At 50.7% G+C, this 13420-nt stretch overlaps 1 protein-coding gene across 1 annotated transcript in view; it reads left to right on the top strand.

Moving 5' to 3' along the window:
- Nucleotides 1-7534: 7534 nt before the first annotated feature.
- FADS1 (fatty acid desaturase 1) overlaps nt 7535-13420 on the top strand; it is a 32856-nt gene continuing 26970 nt past the window's right edge. Inside the window, exon 1 of the mRNA XM_073657983.1 lies at nt 7535-8056. Within this exon, the coding sequence (XP_073514084.1) occupies nt 7868-8056 (189 nt within the window). The 5' untranslated portion in view covers nt 7535-7867. The remainder of the gene's footprint in view (nt 8057-13420) is intronic.

Genomic DNA, 13420 nt, shown 5'->3' with positions numbered 1-13420 from the left:
GTGCTAGCGCAGAGACACTGAGCTGAGAGACACTGAGCTGTGCGTGCTAGCGCAGAGACACTGAGCTGTGCGTGCTAGTGCAAAGACACTGAGCTGAGAGACACTGAGCTGTGCGTGCTAGCGCAGAGACACTGAGCTGAGAGACACTGAGCTGTGCGTGCTAGAGCAGAGACACTGAGCTGAGAGACACTGAGCTGTGCGTGCTAGCGCAGAGACACTGAGCTGAGAGACACTGAGCTGTGTGTGCTAGCGCAGAGACACTGAGCTGATAGACAGTGAGCTGTGCGTGCTAGAGCAGAGACACTGAGCTGAGAGACACTGAGCTGTGCGTGCTAGCGCAGAGACACTGAGCTGAGAGACACTGAGCTGTGCGTGCTAGCGCAGAGACACTGAGCTGTGCGTGCTAGTGCAAAGACACTGAGCTGAGAGACACTGAGCTGTGTGTGCTAGCGCAGAGACACTGAGCTGTGCGTGCTAGCACAGAGATACTGAGCTGAGAGACACTGAGCTGTGCGTGCTAGCGCAGAGACACTGAGCTGATACACAGTGAGCTGTGCGTGCTTGAGAAGACACTGAGCTGAGAGACACTGAGCTGTGCGTGCTAGCGCAGAGACACTGAGCTGAGAGACACTGAGCTGTGTGTGCTAGTGCAGAGACACTGAGCTGTGCGTGCTAGTGCAAAGACACTGAGCTGAGAGACACTGAGCTGTGCGTGCTAGCACAGAGACACTGAGCTGTGTGTGCTAAAGCGGAGACACTGAGCTGAGAGACACTGAGCTGTGCGTGCTAGCACAGAGACATTGAGCTGAGAGACACTGACCTGTGCGTGCTAGCGCAGAGACACTGAGCTGAGAGACACTGAGCTGTGCGTGCTAGAGCAGAGACACTGAGCTGAGAGACACTGAGCTGTGCGAGCTAGAGCAGAGACACTGAGCTGGGAGACACTGAGCTGTGTGTGCTAGCGCAGAGACACTGAGCTGAGAGACACTGAGCTGTGTGTGCTAGCGCAGAGACACTGAGCTGATAGACAGTGAGCTGTGCGTGCTAGAGCAGAGACACTGAGCTGAGAGACACTGAGCTGTGCGTGCTAGCGCAGAGACACTGAGCTGTGTGTGCTAACGCGGAGACACTGAGCTGAGAGACACTGAGCTGTGCGTGCTAGCACAGAGACATTGAGCTGAGAGACACTAACCTGTGCGTGCTAGCGCAGAGACACTGAGCTGAGAGACACTGAGCTGTGTGTGCTAGCGCAGAGACACTGAGCTGATAGACAGTGAGCTGTGCGTGCTAGAGCAGAGACACTGAGCTGAGAGACACTGAGCTGTGCGTGCTAGCGCAGAGACACTGAGCTGAGAGACACTGAGCTGTGCGTGCTAGCGCAGAGACACTGAGCTGTGCGTGCTAGTGCAAAGACACTGAGCTGAGAGACACTGAGCTGTGCGTGCTAGCGCAGAGACACTGAGCTGTGTGTGCTAACGCGGAGACACTGAGCTGAGAGACACTGAGCTGTGCGTGCTAGCACAGAGACATTGAGCTGAGAGACACTGACCTGTGCGTGCTAGCGCAGAGACACTGAGCTGAGAGACACTGAGCTGTGTGTGCTAGCGCAGAGACACTGAGCTGAAAGACACTGAGCTGTGCTTGCTAGCGCAGAGACACTGAGCTGAGAGACACTGAGCTGTGCGTGCTAGCGCAGAGACACTGAGCTGAGAGACACTGAGCTGTGCGTGCTAGCGCAGAGACACTGAGCTGTGTGTCCTAGCACAGAGACACTGAGCTGAGAGACACTGAGCTGTGTGTGCTAGCGCAGAGACACTGAGCTGAGAGACACTGAGCTGTGCGTGCTAGCGCAGAGACACTGAGCTGTGCGTGCTAGCGCAGAGACACTGAGCTGAGAGACACTGAGCTGTGCGTGCTAGAGCAGAGACACTGAGCTGAGAGACAGTGAGCTGTGTGTGCTAGCGCAGAGACACTGAGCTGAGAGACACTGAGCTGTGCGTGCTAGAGCAGAGACACTGAGCTGAGAGACAGTGAGCTGTGTGTGCTAGCGCAGAGACACTGAGCTGAGGGACACTGAGCTGTGCGTGCTGGCGCAGAGATACTGAGCTGAGAGACAGTGAGCTGTGCGTGCTAGAGCAGAGACACTGAGCTGAGAGACACTGAGCTGTGCGTGCTAGCGCAGAGACACTGAGCTGAGAGACACTGAGCTGTGTGTGCTAGCGCAGAGACACTGAGCTGATAGACAGTGAGCTGTGCGTGCTAGAGCAGAGACACTGAGCTGAGAGACACTGAGCTGTGCGTGCTAGCGCAGAGACACTGAGCTGAGAGACACTGAGCTGTGCGTGCTAGCGCAGAGACACTGAGCTGAGACACACTGAGCTGTGCGTGCTAGCGCAGAGACACTGAGCTGTGCGTGCTAGTGCAAAGACACTGACCTGAGAGACACTGAGCTGTGCGTGCTAGCGCAGAGACACTGAGCTGAGAGACAGTGAGCTGTGCGTGCTAGAGCAGAGACACTGAGCTGAGAGACACTGAGCTGTGCGTGCTAGCGCAGAGACACTGAGCTGAGAGACACTGAGCTGTGCGTGCTAGAGCAGAGACACTGAGCTGAGAGACACTGAGCTGTGCGTGCTAGCGCAGAGACACTGAGCTGAGAGATACTGAGCTGTGTGTGCTAGCGCAGAGACACTGAGCTGATACACAGTGAGCTGTGCGTGCTTGAGCAGAGACACTGAGCTGAGAGACACTGAGCTGTGCGTGCTAGCGCAGAGACACTGAGCTGAGAGACACTGAGCTGTGTGTGCTAGCGCAGAGACACTGAGCTGTGCGTGCTAGTGCAAAGACACTGAGCTGAGAGACACTGAGCTGTGCGTGCTAGCGCAGACACTGAGCTGTGTGTGCTAACGCGGAGACACTGAGCTGAGAGACACTGAGCTGTGCGTGCTAGCACAGAGACATTGAGCTGAGAGACACTGACCTGTGCGTGCTAGCGCAGAGACACTGAGCTGAGAGACACTGAGCTGTGCGTGCTAGAGCAGAGACACTGATCAGAGACACTGAGCTGTGCGTGCTAGAGCAGAGACACTGAGCTGAGAGACACTGAGCTGTGCGTGCTAGCGCAGAGACACTGAGCTGAAAGACACTGAGCTGTGTGTGCTAGCGCAGAGACACTGAGCTGATAGACAGTGAGATGTGCGTGCTAGAGCAGAGACACTGAGCTGAGAGACACTGAGCTGTGCGTGCTAGCGCAGAGACACTGAGCTGTGTGTGCTAACGCGGAGACACTGAGCTGAGAGACACTGAGCTGTGCGTGCTAGCACAGAGACATTGAGCTGAGAGACACTGACCTGTGCGTGCTAGCGCAGAGACACTGAGCTGAGAGACACTGAGCTGTGTGTGCTAGCGCAGAGACACTGAGCTGATAGACAGTGAGCTGTGCGTGCTAGAGCAGAGAGACTGAGCTGAGAGACACTGAGCTGTGCGTGCTAGCGCAGAGACACTGAGCTGAGAGACACTGAGCTGTGCGTGCTAGCGCAGAGACACTGAGCTGTGCGTGCTAGTGCAAAGACACTGAGCTGAGAGACACTGAGCTGTGCGTGCTAGCGCAGAGATACTGAGCTGAGAGACACTGAGCTGTGCGTGCTAGAGCAGAGACACTGAGCTGAGAGACACTGAGCTGTGCGTGCTAGCGCAGAGACACTGAGCTGAGAGACACTGAGCTGTGTGTGCTAGCGCAGAGACACTGAGCTGATAGACAGTGAGCTGTGCGTGCTAGAGCAGAGACACTGAGCTGAGAGACACTGAGCTGTGCGTGCTAGCGCAGAGACACTGAGCTGAGAGACACTGAGCTGTGCGTGCTAGCGCAGAGACACTGAGCTGTGCGTGCTAGTGCAAAGACACTGAGCTGAGAGACACTGAGCTGTGTGTGCTAGCGCAGAGACACTGAGCTGTGCGTGCTAGCGCAGAGATACTGAGCTGAGAGACACTGAGCTGTGCGTGCTAGCGCAGAGACACTGAGCTGATACACAGTGAGCTGTGCGTGCTTGAGCAGAGACACTGAGCTGAGAGACACTGAGCTGTGCGTGCTAGCGCAGAGACACTGAGCTGAGAGACACTGAGCTGTGTGTGCTAGTGCAGAGACACTGAGCTGTGCGTGCTAGTGCAAAGACACTGAGCTGAGAGACACTGAGCTGTGCGTGCTAGCACAGAGACACTGAGCTGTGTGTGCTAACGCGGAGACACTGAGCTGAGAGACACTGAGCTGTGCGTGCTAGCACAGAGACATTGAGCTGAGAGACACTGACCTGTGCGTGCTAGCGCAGAGACACTGAGCTGAGAGACACTGAGCTGTGCGTGCTAGAGCAGAGACACTGAGCTGAGAGACACTGAGCTGTGCGTGCTAGAGCAGAGACACTGAGCTGGGAGACACTGAGCTGTGTGTGCTAGCGCAGAGACACTGAGCTGAGAGACACTGAGCTGTGTGTGCTAGCGCAGAGACACTGAGCTGATAGACAGTGAGCTGTGCGTGCTAGAGCAGAGACACTGAGCTGAGAGACACTGAGCTGTGCGTGCTAGCGCAGAGACACTGAGCTGTGTGTGCTAACGCGGAGACACTGAGCTGAGAGACACTGAGCTGTGCGTGCTAGCACAGAGACATTGAGCTGAGAGACACTAACCTGTGCGTGCTAGCGCAGAGACACTGAGCTGAGAGACACTGAGCTGTGTGTGCTAGCGCAGAGACACTGAGCTGATAGACAGTGAGCTGTGCGTGCTAGAGCAGAGACACTGAGCTGAGAGACACTGAGCTGTGCGTGCTAGCGCAGAGACACTGAGCTGAGAGACACTGAGCTGTGCGTGCTAGCGCAGAGACACTGAGCTGTGCGTGCTAGTGCAAAGACACTGAGCTGAGAGACACTGAGCTGTGCGTGCTAGCGCAGAGACACTGAGCTGTGTGTGCTAACGCGGAGACACTGAGCTGAGAGACACTGAGCTGTGCGTGCTAGCACAGAGACATTGAGCTGAGAGACACTGACCTGTGCGTGCTAGCGCAGAGACACTGAGCTGAGAGACACTGAGCTGTGTGTGCTAGCGCAGAGACACTGAGCTGAAAGACACTGAGCTGTGCGTGCTAGCGCAGAGACACTGAGCTGAAAGACACTGAGCTGTGCTTGCTAGCGCAGAGACACTGAGCTGAGAAACACTGAGCTGTGCGTGCTGGCGCAGAGACACTGAGCTGAGAGACACTGAGCTGTGCGTGCTAGCGCAGAGACACTGAGCTGTGCGTGCTAGCGCAGAGACACTGAGCTGAGAGACATTGAGCTGTGTGTGCTAGCGCAGACACTGAGCTAAGAGACACTGAGCTGTGTGTGCTAGCGCAGAGACACTGAGCTGAGAGACACTGAGCTGTGTGCTAGCGCAGAGACACTGAGCTGTGTGTCCTAGCGCAGAGACACTGTGCTGTGTGTCCTAGCGCCGAGACACTGAGCTGAGAGACACTGAGCTGTGTGTGCTAGAGCGCAAAGACACTGAGCTGAGAGACACTGAGCTGTGCGTGCTAGCGCAGAGACACTGAGCTGAGAGACACTGAGCTGTGCGTGCTAGCGCAGAGACACTGAGCTGTGTGTGCTAGCGCAGAGACACTGATCTGAAAGACACTGAGCTGTGCTTGCTAGCGCAGAGACACTGAGCTGTGCGTGCTAGCGCAGAGACACTGAGCTGAGAGACACTGAGCTGTGCGTGCTAGCACAGAGACATTGAGCTGAGAGACACTGAGCTGTGCGTGCTAGCGCAGAGACACTGAGCTAAGAGACACTGAGCTGTGTGTGCTAGCGCTGAGACACTGAGCTGTGCGTGCTAGAGCAGAGACACTGAGCTGAAAGACACTGAGCTGTGCTTGCTAGCGCAGAGACACTGAGCTGAGAAACACTGAGCTGTGCGTGCTGGCGCAGAGACACTGAGCTGAGAGACACTGAGCTGTGCGTGCTAGCACAGAGACACTGAGCTGAGAGACACTGAGCTGTGCGTGCTAGCACAGAGACATTGAGCTGAGAGACACTGAGCTGTGCGTGCTAGCGCAGAGACACTGAGCTAAGAGACACTGAGCTGTGTGTGCTAGCACAGAGACACTGAGCTGAGAGACACTGAGCTGTGCGTGCTAGCACAGAGACATTGAGCTGAGAGACACTGAGCTGTGCGTGCTAGCGCAGAGACACTGAGCTAAGAGACACTGAGCTGTGTGTGCTAGCGCAGAGACACTGAGCTGTGCGTGCTAGCGCAGAGACACTGAGCTAAGAGACACTGAGCTGTGTGTGCTAGCGCAGAGACACTGAGCTGTGCATGCTAGAGCAGAGACACTGAGCTGAAAGACACTGAGCTGTGCTTGCTAGCGCAGAGACACTGAGCTGAGAAACACTGAGCTGTGCGTGCTGGCGCAGAGACACTGAGCTGAGAGACACTGAGCTGTGCGTGCTGGTGCAGAGACACTGAGCTGAGAGACACTGAGCTGTGCGTGCTAGCGCAGAGACACTGAGCTGTGAGACATTGAGCTGTGTGTGCTAGCGCAGACACTGAGCTAAGAGACACTGAGCTGTGTGTGCTAGTGCAGAGACACTGAGCTGAGAGACACTGAGCTGTGTGTGCTAGCGCAGACACTGAGCTAAGAGACACTGAGCTGTGTGTGCTAGCGCAGAGACACTGAGCTGAGAGACACTGAGCTGTGTGCTAGCGCAGAGACACTGAGCTGAGAGACACTGAGCTGTGTGTGCTAGCCCAGCATCAGTGCCTCGCGGTGAAAGGAATTAGGTGAGCGGAGTTCAGAGCCAATGAACTCCGTTCACCTCTCAGACGTCACCACGAGCGCCTTGAGAAAGTTATCATACTCGCGCTGACGTCAGTTAGGTGACTTCTCATACGAGACGCAGCTTACACAACACACAAGCCTTCACCACAGAGTGGGGTATAATCAGTCATGCTGGATGTAAAATCACAGAACTTCAAGAATACCACATGCACACTAAGGCTTTGTTCACACGATCAGTATTCAGTCAGTATTTTACATCAGTATTTGTCCGCTAAAACCAGGAGTGGGTGATAAATACAGAAGTGGTGACCTGTTTCTATTATACTTTTCCTCTGATTGTTCCACTCCTGGTTTTGGATACTGGGGTCAAAAACTGGATGTGTGAACATGTCTTATAACATGAACCTTTGTAGCCGGGCAGCGCACATCACCGTGCGGCCGGGCTGCACCACATGGCATTACCCACTGTATCAGCGCTGACACTGCCACCTGCCGGCCACTGCCATTACATAACTCCTTGTCATCGTTTGTGTCAATAAAGCTTAGTTTATTCACGGGGAATATAACGGGTTATCAGGCATAAGCGGGGCATTCACAGTGAACAACCAATGTGGATTGGTGGAAGCAGAAACAACGTCATCCATATCCGGCCAATCATAGAGGTTGGGAGGGTACTATGAGAAGAAGGCGTTTGATAGGTTAATACGGGAACCAATAGCCAGTCAGGTGGGTGTGTCATGCCGCCGCAGTCCAAGACCTACTGGTGCTGAAGCTCAGAGCCGTGTAGCCGGGCACTGGGAGGCAGTGTTCAGCGCGCAGCGTGCAGCGCAGGTAGGGGGCGGCGCACATACGGCAGTACTTACGGTACATAGAGGTATGGGGGCTTTATAGGGGAACAGCTGTCAAGTAGTGCAGATTCCTAGAGACAATGGCGGGGACTGGCAGGGATGGGGGAGTGCCAGCACTATAGGAGCGGGGTTCTGCACACTATGAATGAGCACAGCGCCTGCACCTGTACTGTGGTCTGAGCATTGTAGAGTTTTGTAGGGACGGTGCACAGAGACAATCATGGCTGCTGAAGTGACAGGCTCTGGAGGAGAACTTCCATATTTCACCTGGGAAGATGTTCAGAAGCGTTGCAAACGCGAGGAGCGCTGGCTGGTCATTCACAGGAAGGTCTACGACATCACCAGGTTCTGCTATAAACACCCCGGCGGATCGCGAGTCATCAGTCACTACGCCGGCCAGGACGCCACGGTAAGTCCAGGTCTGACCAGGGCTCAATAATGTGTGATGGGAAAATGCTTGGTAACCCAAGCTAAGGCACGCCTGAAATACCCTGCGCCAGCTCGCCCTCATTCACACTGTGCAGTAAGGGAGCGCAGTGCCCAGAGGCCTGCACCAACCAGGGTCTCCACTATCCAGGGTCTCCACCAACCAAGGTCTCCACTATGCAGGGTCTCCACCAACCAGGGTCTCCACCATCCAGAGTCTCCACCATCCAGGGTCTCCACCAACCAGGGTCTCCACCATCCAGGGTCTCCACCATCCAGGGTCTCCACCATCCAGGGTCTCCACCATCCAGGGTCTCCACCATCCAGGGTCTCCACCATCCAGGGTCTCCAGCTAGTCATACACTCTCAACTGAAAGATAAGGCTGAAAAGAGGGAGCAGAGGAGGGAGAATCTGGCCAGCACCAGGGCTGTGATTGCAGGCTGTAGAGCAAACCGCTTACAAGTGCTTTTTGTTTAGGTGATCGGCCACCTCTGATAGACCGCAGAGGTAGCTGATAAACTGGCAATGAGCTGTAAACCATAGAATTATAACTCATTTTCATAAGGGATGAATTGCAAAGTTTCTGCACTTTGCAATTTAATTCATTCAAGAAAATAAGACAACCACTTTAAGGCCCCCCATACACCATAGACAAACGTTAACCTAAGTGGCCCATTTCGGTCATAACAAACAATCGACAACTGTTTCAGTGAATTGGACAATTGTTTGTGTCGACCGACAAATGTGTCTGCAGATCAGAATGCATGCATATATCTCAGACTGATAAACTATATCATTTAACTAGGTGCATAACTATTATAGCAGCTGGTAGTTGAAATCACACCTGGAACTTAGGGGGCCCCATGAGATCCCTTTGGTCCATGTGAAATGACCATTACTGTTAAAAACCTGTGATAGTCAGGGGCCCTGTTGGAGATTTTGCATTGGAGCCCACAAGCTTCAAATTACCCCACTGCTGCAGATCCTTGTAAAAGTCCCTGCAATAATACAATGTAATTATCTAAGGTCAGGAAGCTGAGCAGACTGTAACAACTTGTACATGATATACAAGATAGCTTACATTAGTCACCATAGGGACATTTGCAGGTTTTTGTCACCTAATCGAGAGCAGCATAATATAGAAACAGAGACCCTGATTCCAGCGATGTGTCTCTTACTTGGCTATTTGCTGTAGTTTTAATAAATTCAGTTTTATCAGCTGGAGATGATCACTAGAGGACCAGTAAACCTCCTGTCAGGCAGTCCTCCATATTCATGAGCTCTGTATAACCCCGTCCCCACCACTGATTGGCAGCTTTCTGCCTATGCACAGTGTACACAGAGAAAGCTGCCAATCAGTGGTGTGGGCGGGGTTATACAGAGCCCAGCATTCAGAGAACTGCTAGGTCTGCAGATAAAACTTTGATTTTATCTAAACTGCAGAAGGCAGCCCAGTAAGTGACACATCACTGGAATCGGGGTCTCTGCCCCTATATCATGCTGCTCTCAGGTAGCGAAAACTTGGTGACAGATTCCTGTTAACGTGGCCATACACATTGGTTGAATGTGGTCTGATAAATGAACAATCATAAAACAAAGAATCATTTGGAGGACTATTGATGCCGCCATACACATCTTACTCTATATTGGCCTCTACAGCCCTTTAACCTCGTCATACATTTTTGATAACACCAAACAATCTTTCTGAGAAAATTCTTTCAACAAAAATTTTTTTGTGGGTGATTTTCTACCAAAAAATCAAAGGCAACTTTACTATAGACAATTGCAGACTGATCGGTCAGCTGATGATTGTTCGTTTTTAAAATGTTTGTCCACTATTTGAACTTTTATTCTTAAAGAGATTTTGTCATCACAGACTGTTCAATTTAAGTTCAGACTCTCGGTGCACCCTTGGTGTAGCAAAACATTTAAGTGCACCTTCACACCTGCTTGTTTTCCCTCAGTCTCCACCCCTCTCTTCTTTGATTGATAGTTCCAGCTTTATAGAACCAGAGAAGGGCTGAGAAAGAGGGAAACAAGTAGGTGGGAAGGAGCACTTAAATGTTTGGTCCCAACAAGGGTGCTCCGACCGCCTGTGCTTGGTTTGAACAGTCATTCTGTGCAGACAGGGTCCCTTTAAATGCTTTAGTACCTTGAGTAAAATAAAACACTTTTAAACTCCTGCACCAGCGATGTCAGAGCCAGGATTCCTGCTGCTTGTGTGACATTTTGTTAATGCAGCCAATCAGTGACTGCTTACTGGCTACTTCACTCACATGTCCCTTGGATGAAATTCAGACATTCGGGGAAGTGTGAATGAAGAACCTCATCAGCGGCCACTTATGCCTCATCGTAATGTCACGTAAATGCCGTGCCCACATAGCTGGAATGGCAACGGTGCCGGAGGACAGTATAAGGTGTGTTTTTTTTTCATTCGGGGTGCTACAGTATTTAATAAGGGGTGTCTAAGTGGTGGACAGTCCCTCTAAGTTTTACCGGATGAATGTTCATTTTGGTTCATATCTTCCAATTGCATCAATTATTATTAGTGTGAGATCTTCAGGCTCCTATAGTGTTCTTATTATTTGCTAATATATAAGCTGTATGTCATCGACATAGCTGTAGGTGCAACAAAAGGTGTTGTTGCACCTAGAAATGTGCAGATAGATACATAGTATAGTGATATAGAAAGGAAAGAGACAGATATTATAGGGATGGAGAGAAAGATGGGACTGGCCCACAGGTGAAGCGGAGAATCCCCCGGTGGGCCCCTCTGCAGGTGTCGGCCCACAACCCACCTGGGAGCAGTAGTTGGCACAATACACGTGATTCACTATGTACAGACAATGGCGACATCTCATCATTCATGTAACAAACTATTATATAAAGCGAAGGTAAATTAGTGAATGAGGGTAATGTAATATATCATGTAGCTGAGCAGTGACCCCAGAGACCATGTTACTGGTGGGCTCTTAGTCTCATGCTGGACAGATAATATAGTGACACATTTATGATCCAGTGAAGATGGATACAATGTGCAGATATATGAGCTGTACATAGCACGGGCCACACACACAGTGCCCACCTGTGAGAAATGGGGAAAGTGCTGCCCTCAGCAACCAACCTGATCACTGCTTTCATCTGTAAACTTGTATTTACAGGATGAGAGCTGGCAGCTGATTGGTTACCCCTGGTCCACTCGTCATTATACCGGGAGCCGGGCGGGGCAGTCATGTCCTGTAGGGTCACTCAGTAGTGCTCTGTGCATGTAGAGCTGCTGTGCGGCCTGCACATAGAAGCCGCTTTCTGTGACTTTTTCTTATTTTGTTTTTATTATGATAAAAAGCTTTCACCTCTTATATGTAGTTTTATAGAGGAAAGCAGCGGAGGAGTACTCGGGGGAGGCAGTGACTGGCTCCATGTCCTGCCTAATTCATGGGGTACAGAATGACAGCACTTCACATACATCTCCAAGTCTGAGAAAGGTCCTAATGGCTGAAACATCACACACATTGGGACATAGAGGCCTAGTCTTCCCTGCGCTCTCCTACAGTGCGGCCACATTGTTCTCTGTCTGTCTCTGTATCTCTCCACCTGTGTTCTTCTAGAGTGCTGCCACATTGTCATCTATCTATCTATCTATCCCATATCTATCTATCCCATATCTATCTATCTATCCCATATCTATCTATCCCATATCTATCTATCTATCCCATATCTATCTATCTATCTATCTATCTATCTATCTATCCCATACCTATCTATCTATCTATCTATCTATCTGTCTGTCTATCCCATATCTATCTATCTATCCCATACCTATCTATTATCTATCTATCTGTCTGTCTATCCCATATCTATCTATCTATCTATCCCATACCTATCTATCTATCTGTCTATCTATCCCATACCTATCTATCTATCTGTCTATCTATCCCATACCTATCTATCTATCTGTCTGTCTATCCCATATCTATCTGTCTATCTATCTATCTATCTATCTATCTATCTATCTATCTATCTATCTGTCTATCCCATATCTATCTCTTCTATCTATCTCTCTATCTATCTATTTCTCATATCTATCTCTTCTATCTATCTCTCTATCTGTCTGTCTGCAGTGTGTTCTTCTAGAGTGATGCCACATTATCATCTCTCTATCGTCTATGTATTATTTATCTGATATCTGTCTGCCTTTCTTTCCGTTTCTCTGTATCGGGGGCAGCAGTTCTTCTTAATCCCTTCCGCTGTACATTGTGTATACAGGGTGTATACAGGGTGTATACAGGGCTGTGCACAGTGTCAGGTGTTGGCGCCCCAGCACTGGCTGTTATACCCATGCCTGGGATTGGTGCAGCCCTGTGGTCCCACTCTCCGCTCAGCCCACTTCCTCCCCACCAGCATCTCCTCTGTATCCCTGGGGTGGGGCCTCTGCTTGGTGACTGAGTACAGATTAACCCCCGGTGTGCAGGAGAAGACTGGTGATTATAGAGGAAGTCTGTAATAGCCAAGACCATGAGCAAAATAAATATAATGCTGATTTCTAAGCCATTACTTTATATGCTTTTCTTCCAAATATAATATTAGTTAAAGTTCAATCTATCCTTAAGGACATTCCCCCTTGAGACTCGCACATGCCGCTGTATGACGGCTCTGTACAAGCCCCGAGACAATGTGATATGTCAGTCTCTGGGGTACTGTACCTCACACCCCTCTAATTTCATACCAAATCTAGCAGAAGAAACATATCTTATAATTGCTTAGAGGTTGTTCCAAGTATAGAAAGTTATCAATCTAACAATATTGTAGGGAATAACGTATTGATCACTGGGGTCCATCGCTGGGAGAAGGGATCAGCAGAGCCCTGTGTAAGGTCGAGCTCGCACAGCCTCTCCATTCCATTCATTCCTTATGGGGCTACTGGAAATTGTGTGTTATCCGTCTTTCTCCACCAGTCCCATAGAGAATGAATGGTGCGGAGGTGCATGCTCGACCTCCGTCCCAATCAGATCGGGCTCTGCAGAGGTTGGACCCCCCCTTCCCACAGTGATCAATGTTTTTTTTTTGCTAATATATTGATTGCGGATAACATATACTTGGTTTAAAGGGTTATTCTCATTATATTAAATGGGTAAAATTGCAATGTTCTTGTAAAAACAAGCAACTTTGCAATTTACTTGTTATTACAAATACAAGAATGGAGGGTCTTTAACTTTGTTTACTTCTCTTTACATGGATTGATGGCCACCATTAAAGTCTTCTAATCAAGGAGTGCAGCACTTACAAGCTCTTTACAATAGTGCCCTGAAGTTGGCGGTACCTCTGGCATACACTGTTTTCTCCCAG

Source organism: Phyllobates terribilis, unplaced genomic scaffold, assembly GCF_046119375.1.
Source record: "Phyllobates terribilis strain yellow unplaced genomic scaffold, ASM4611937v1 Scaffold_13__5_contigs__length_258822181, whole genome shotgun sequence".
In the NCBI taxonomy this organism is placed as follows: domain Eukaryota; kingdom Metazoa; phylum Chordata; class Amphibia; order Anura; family Dendrobatidae; genus Phyllobates; species Phyllobates terribilis.
This window is presented reverse-complemented; position numbering and strand designations above follow the sequence as displayed.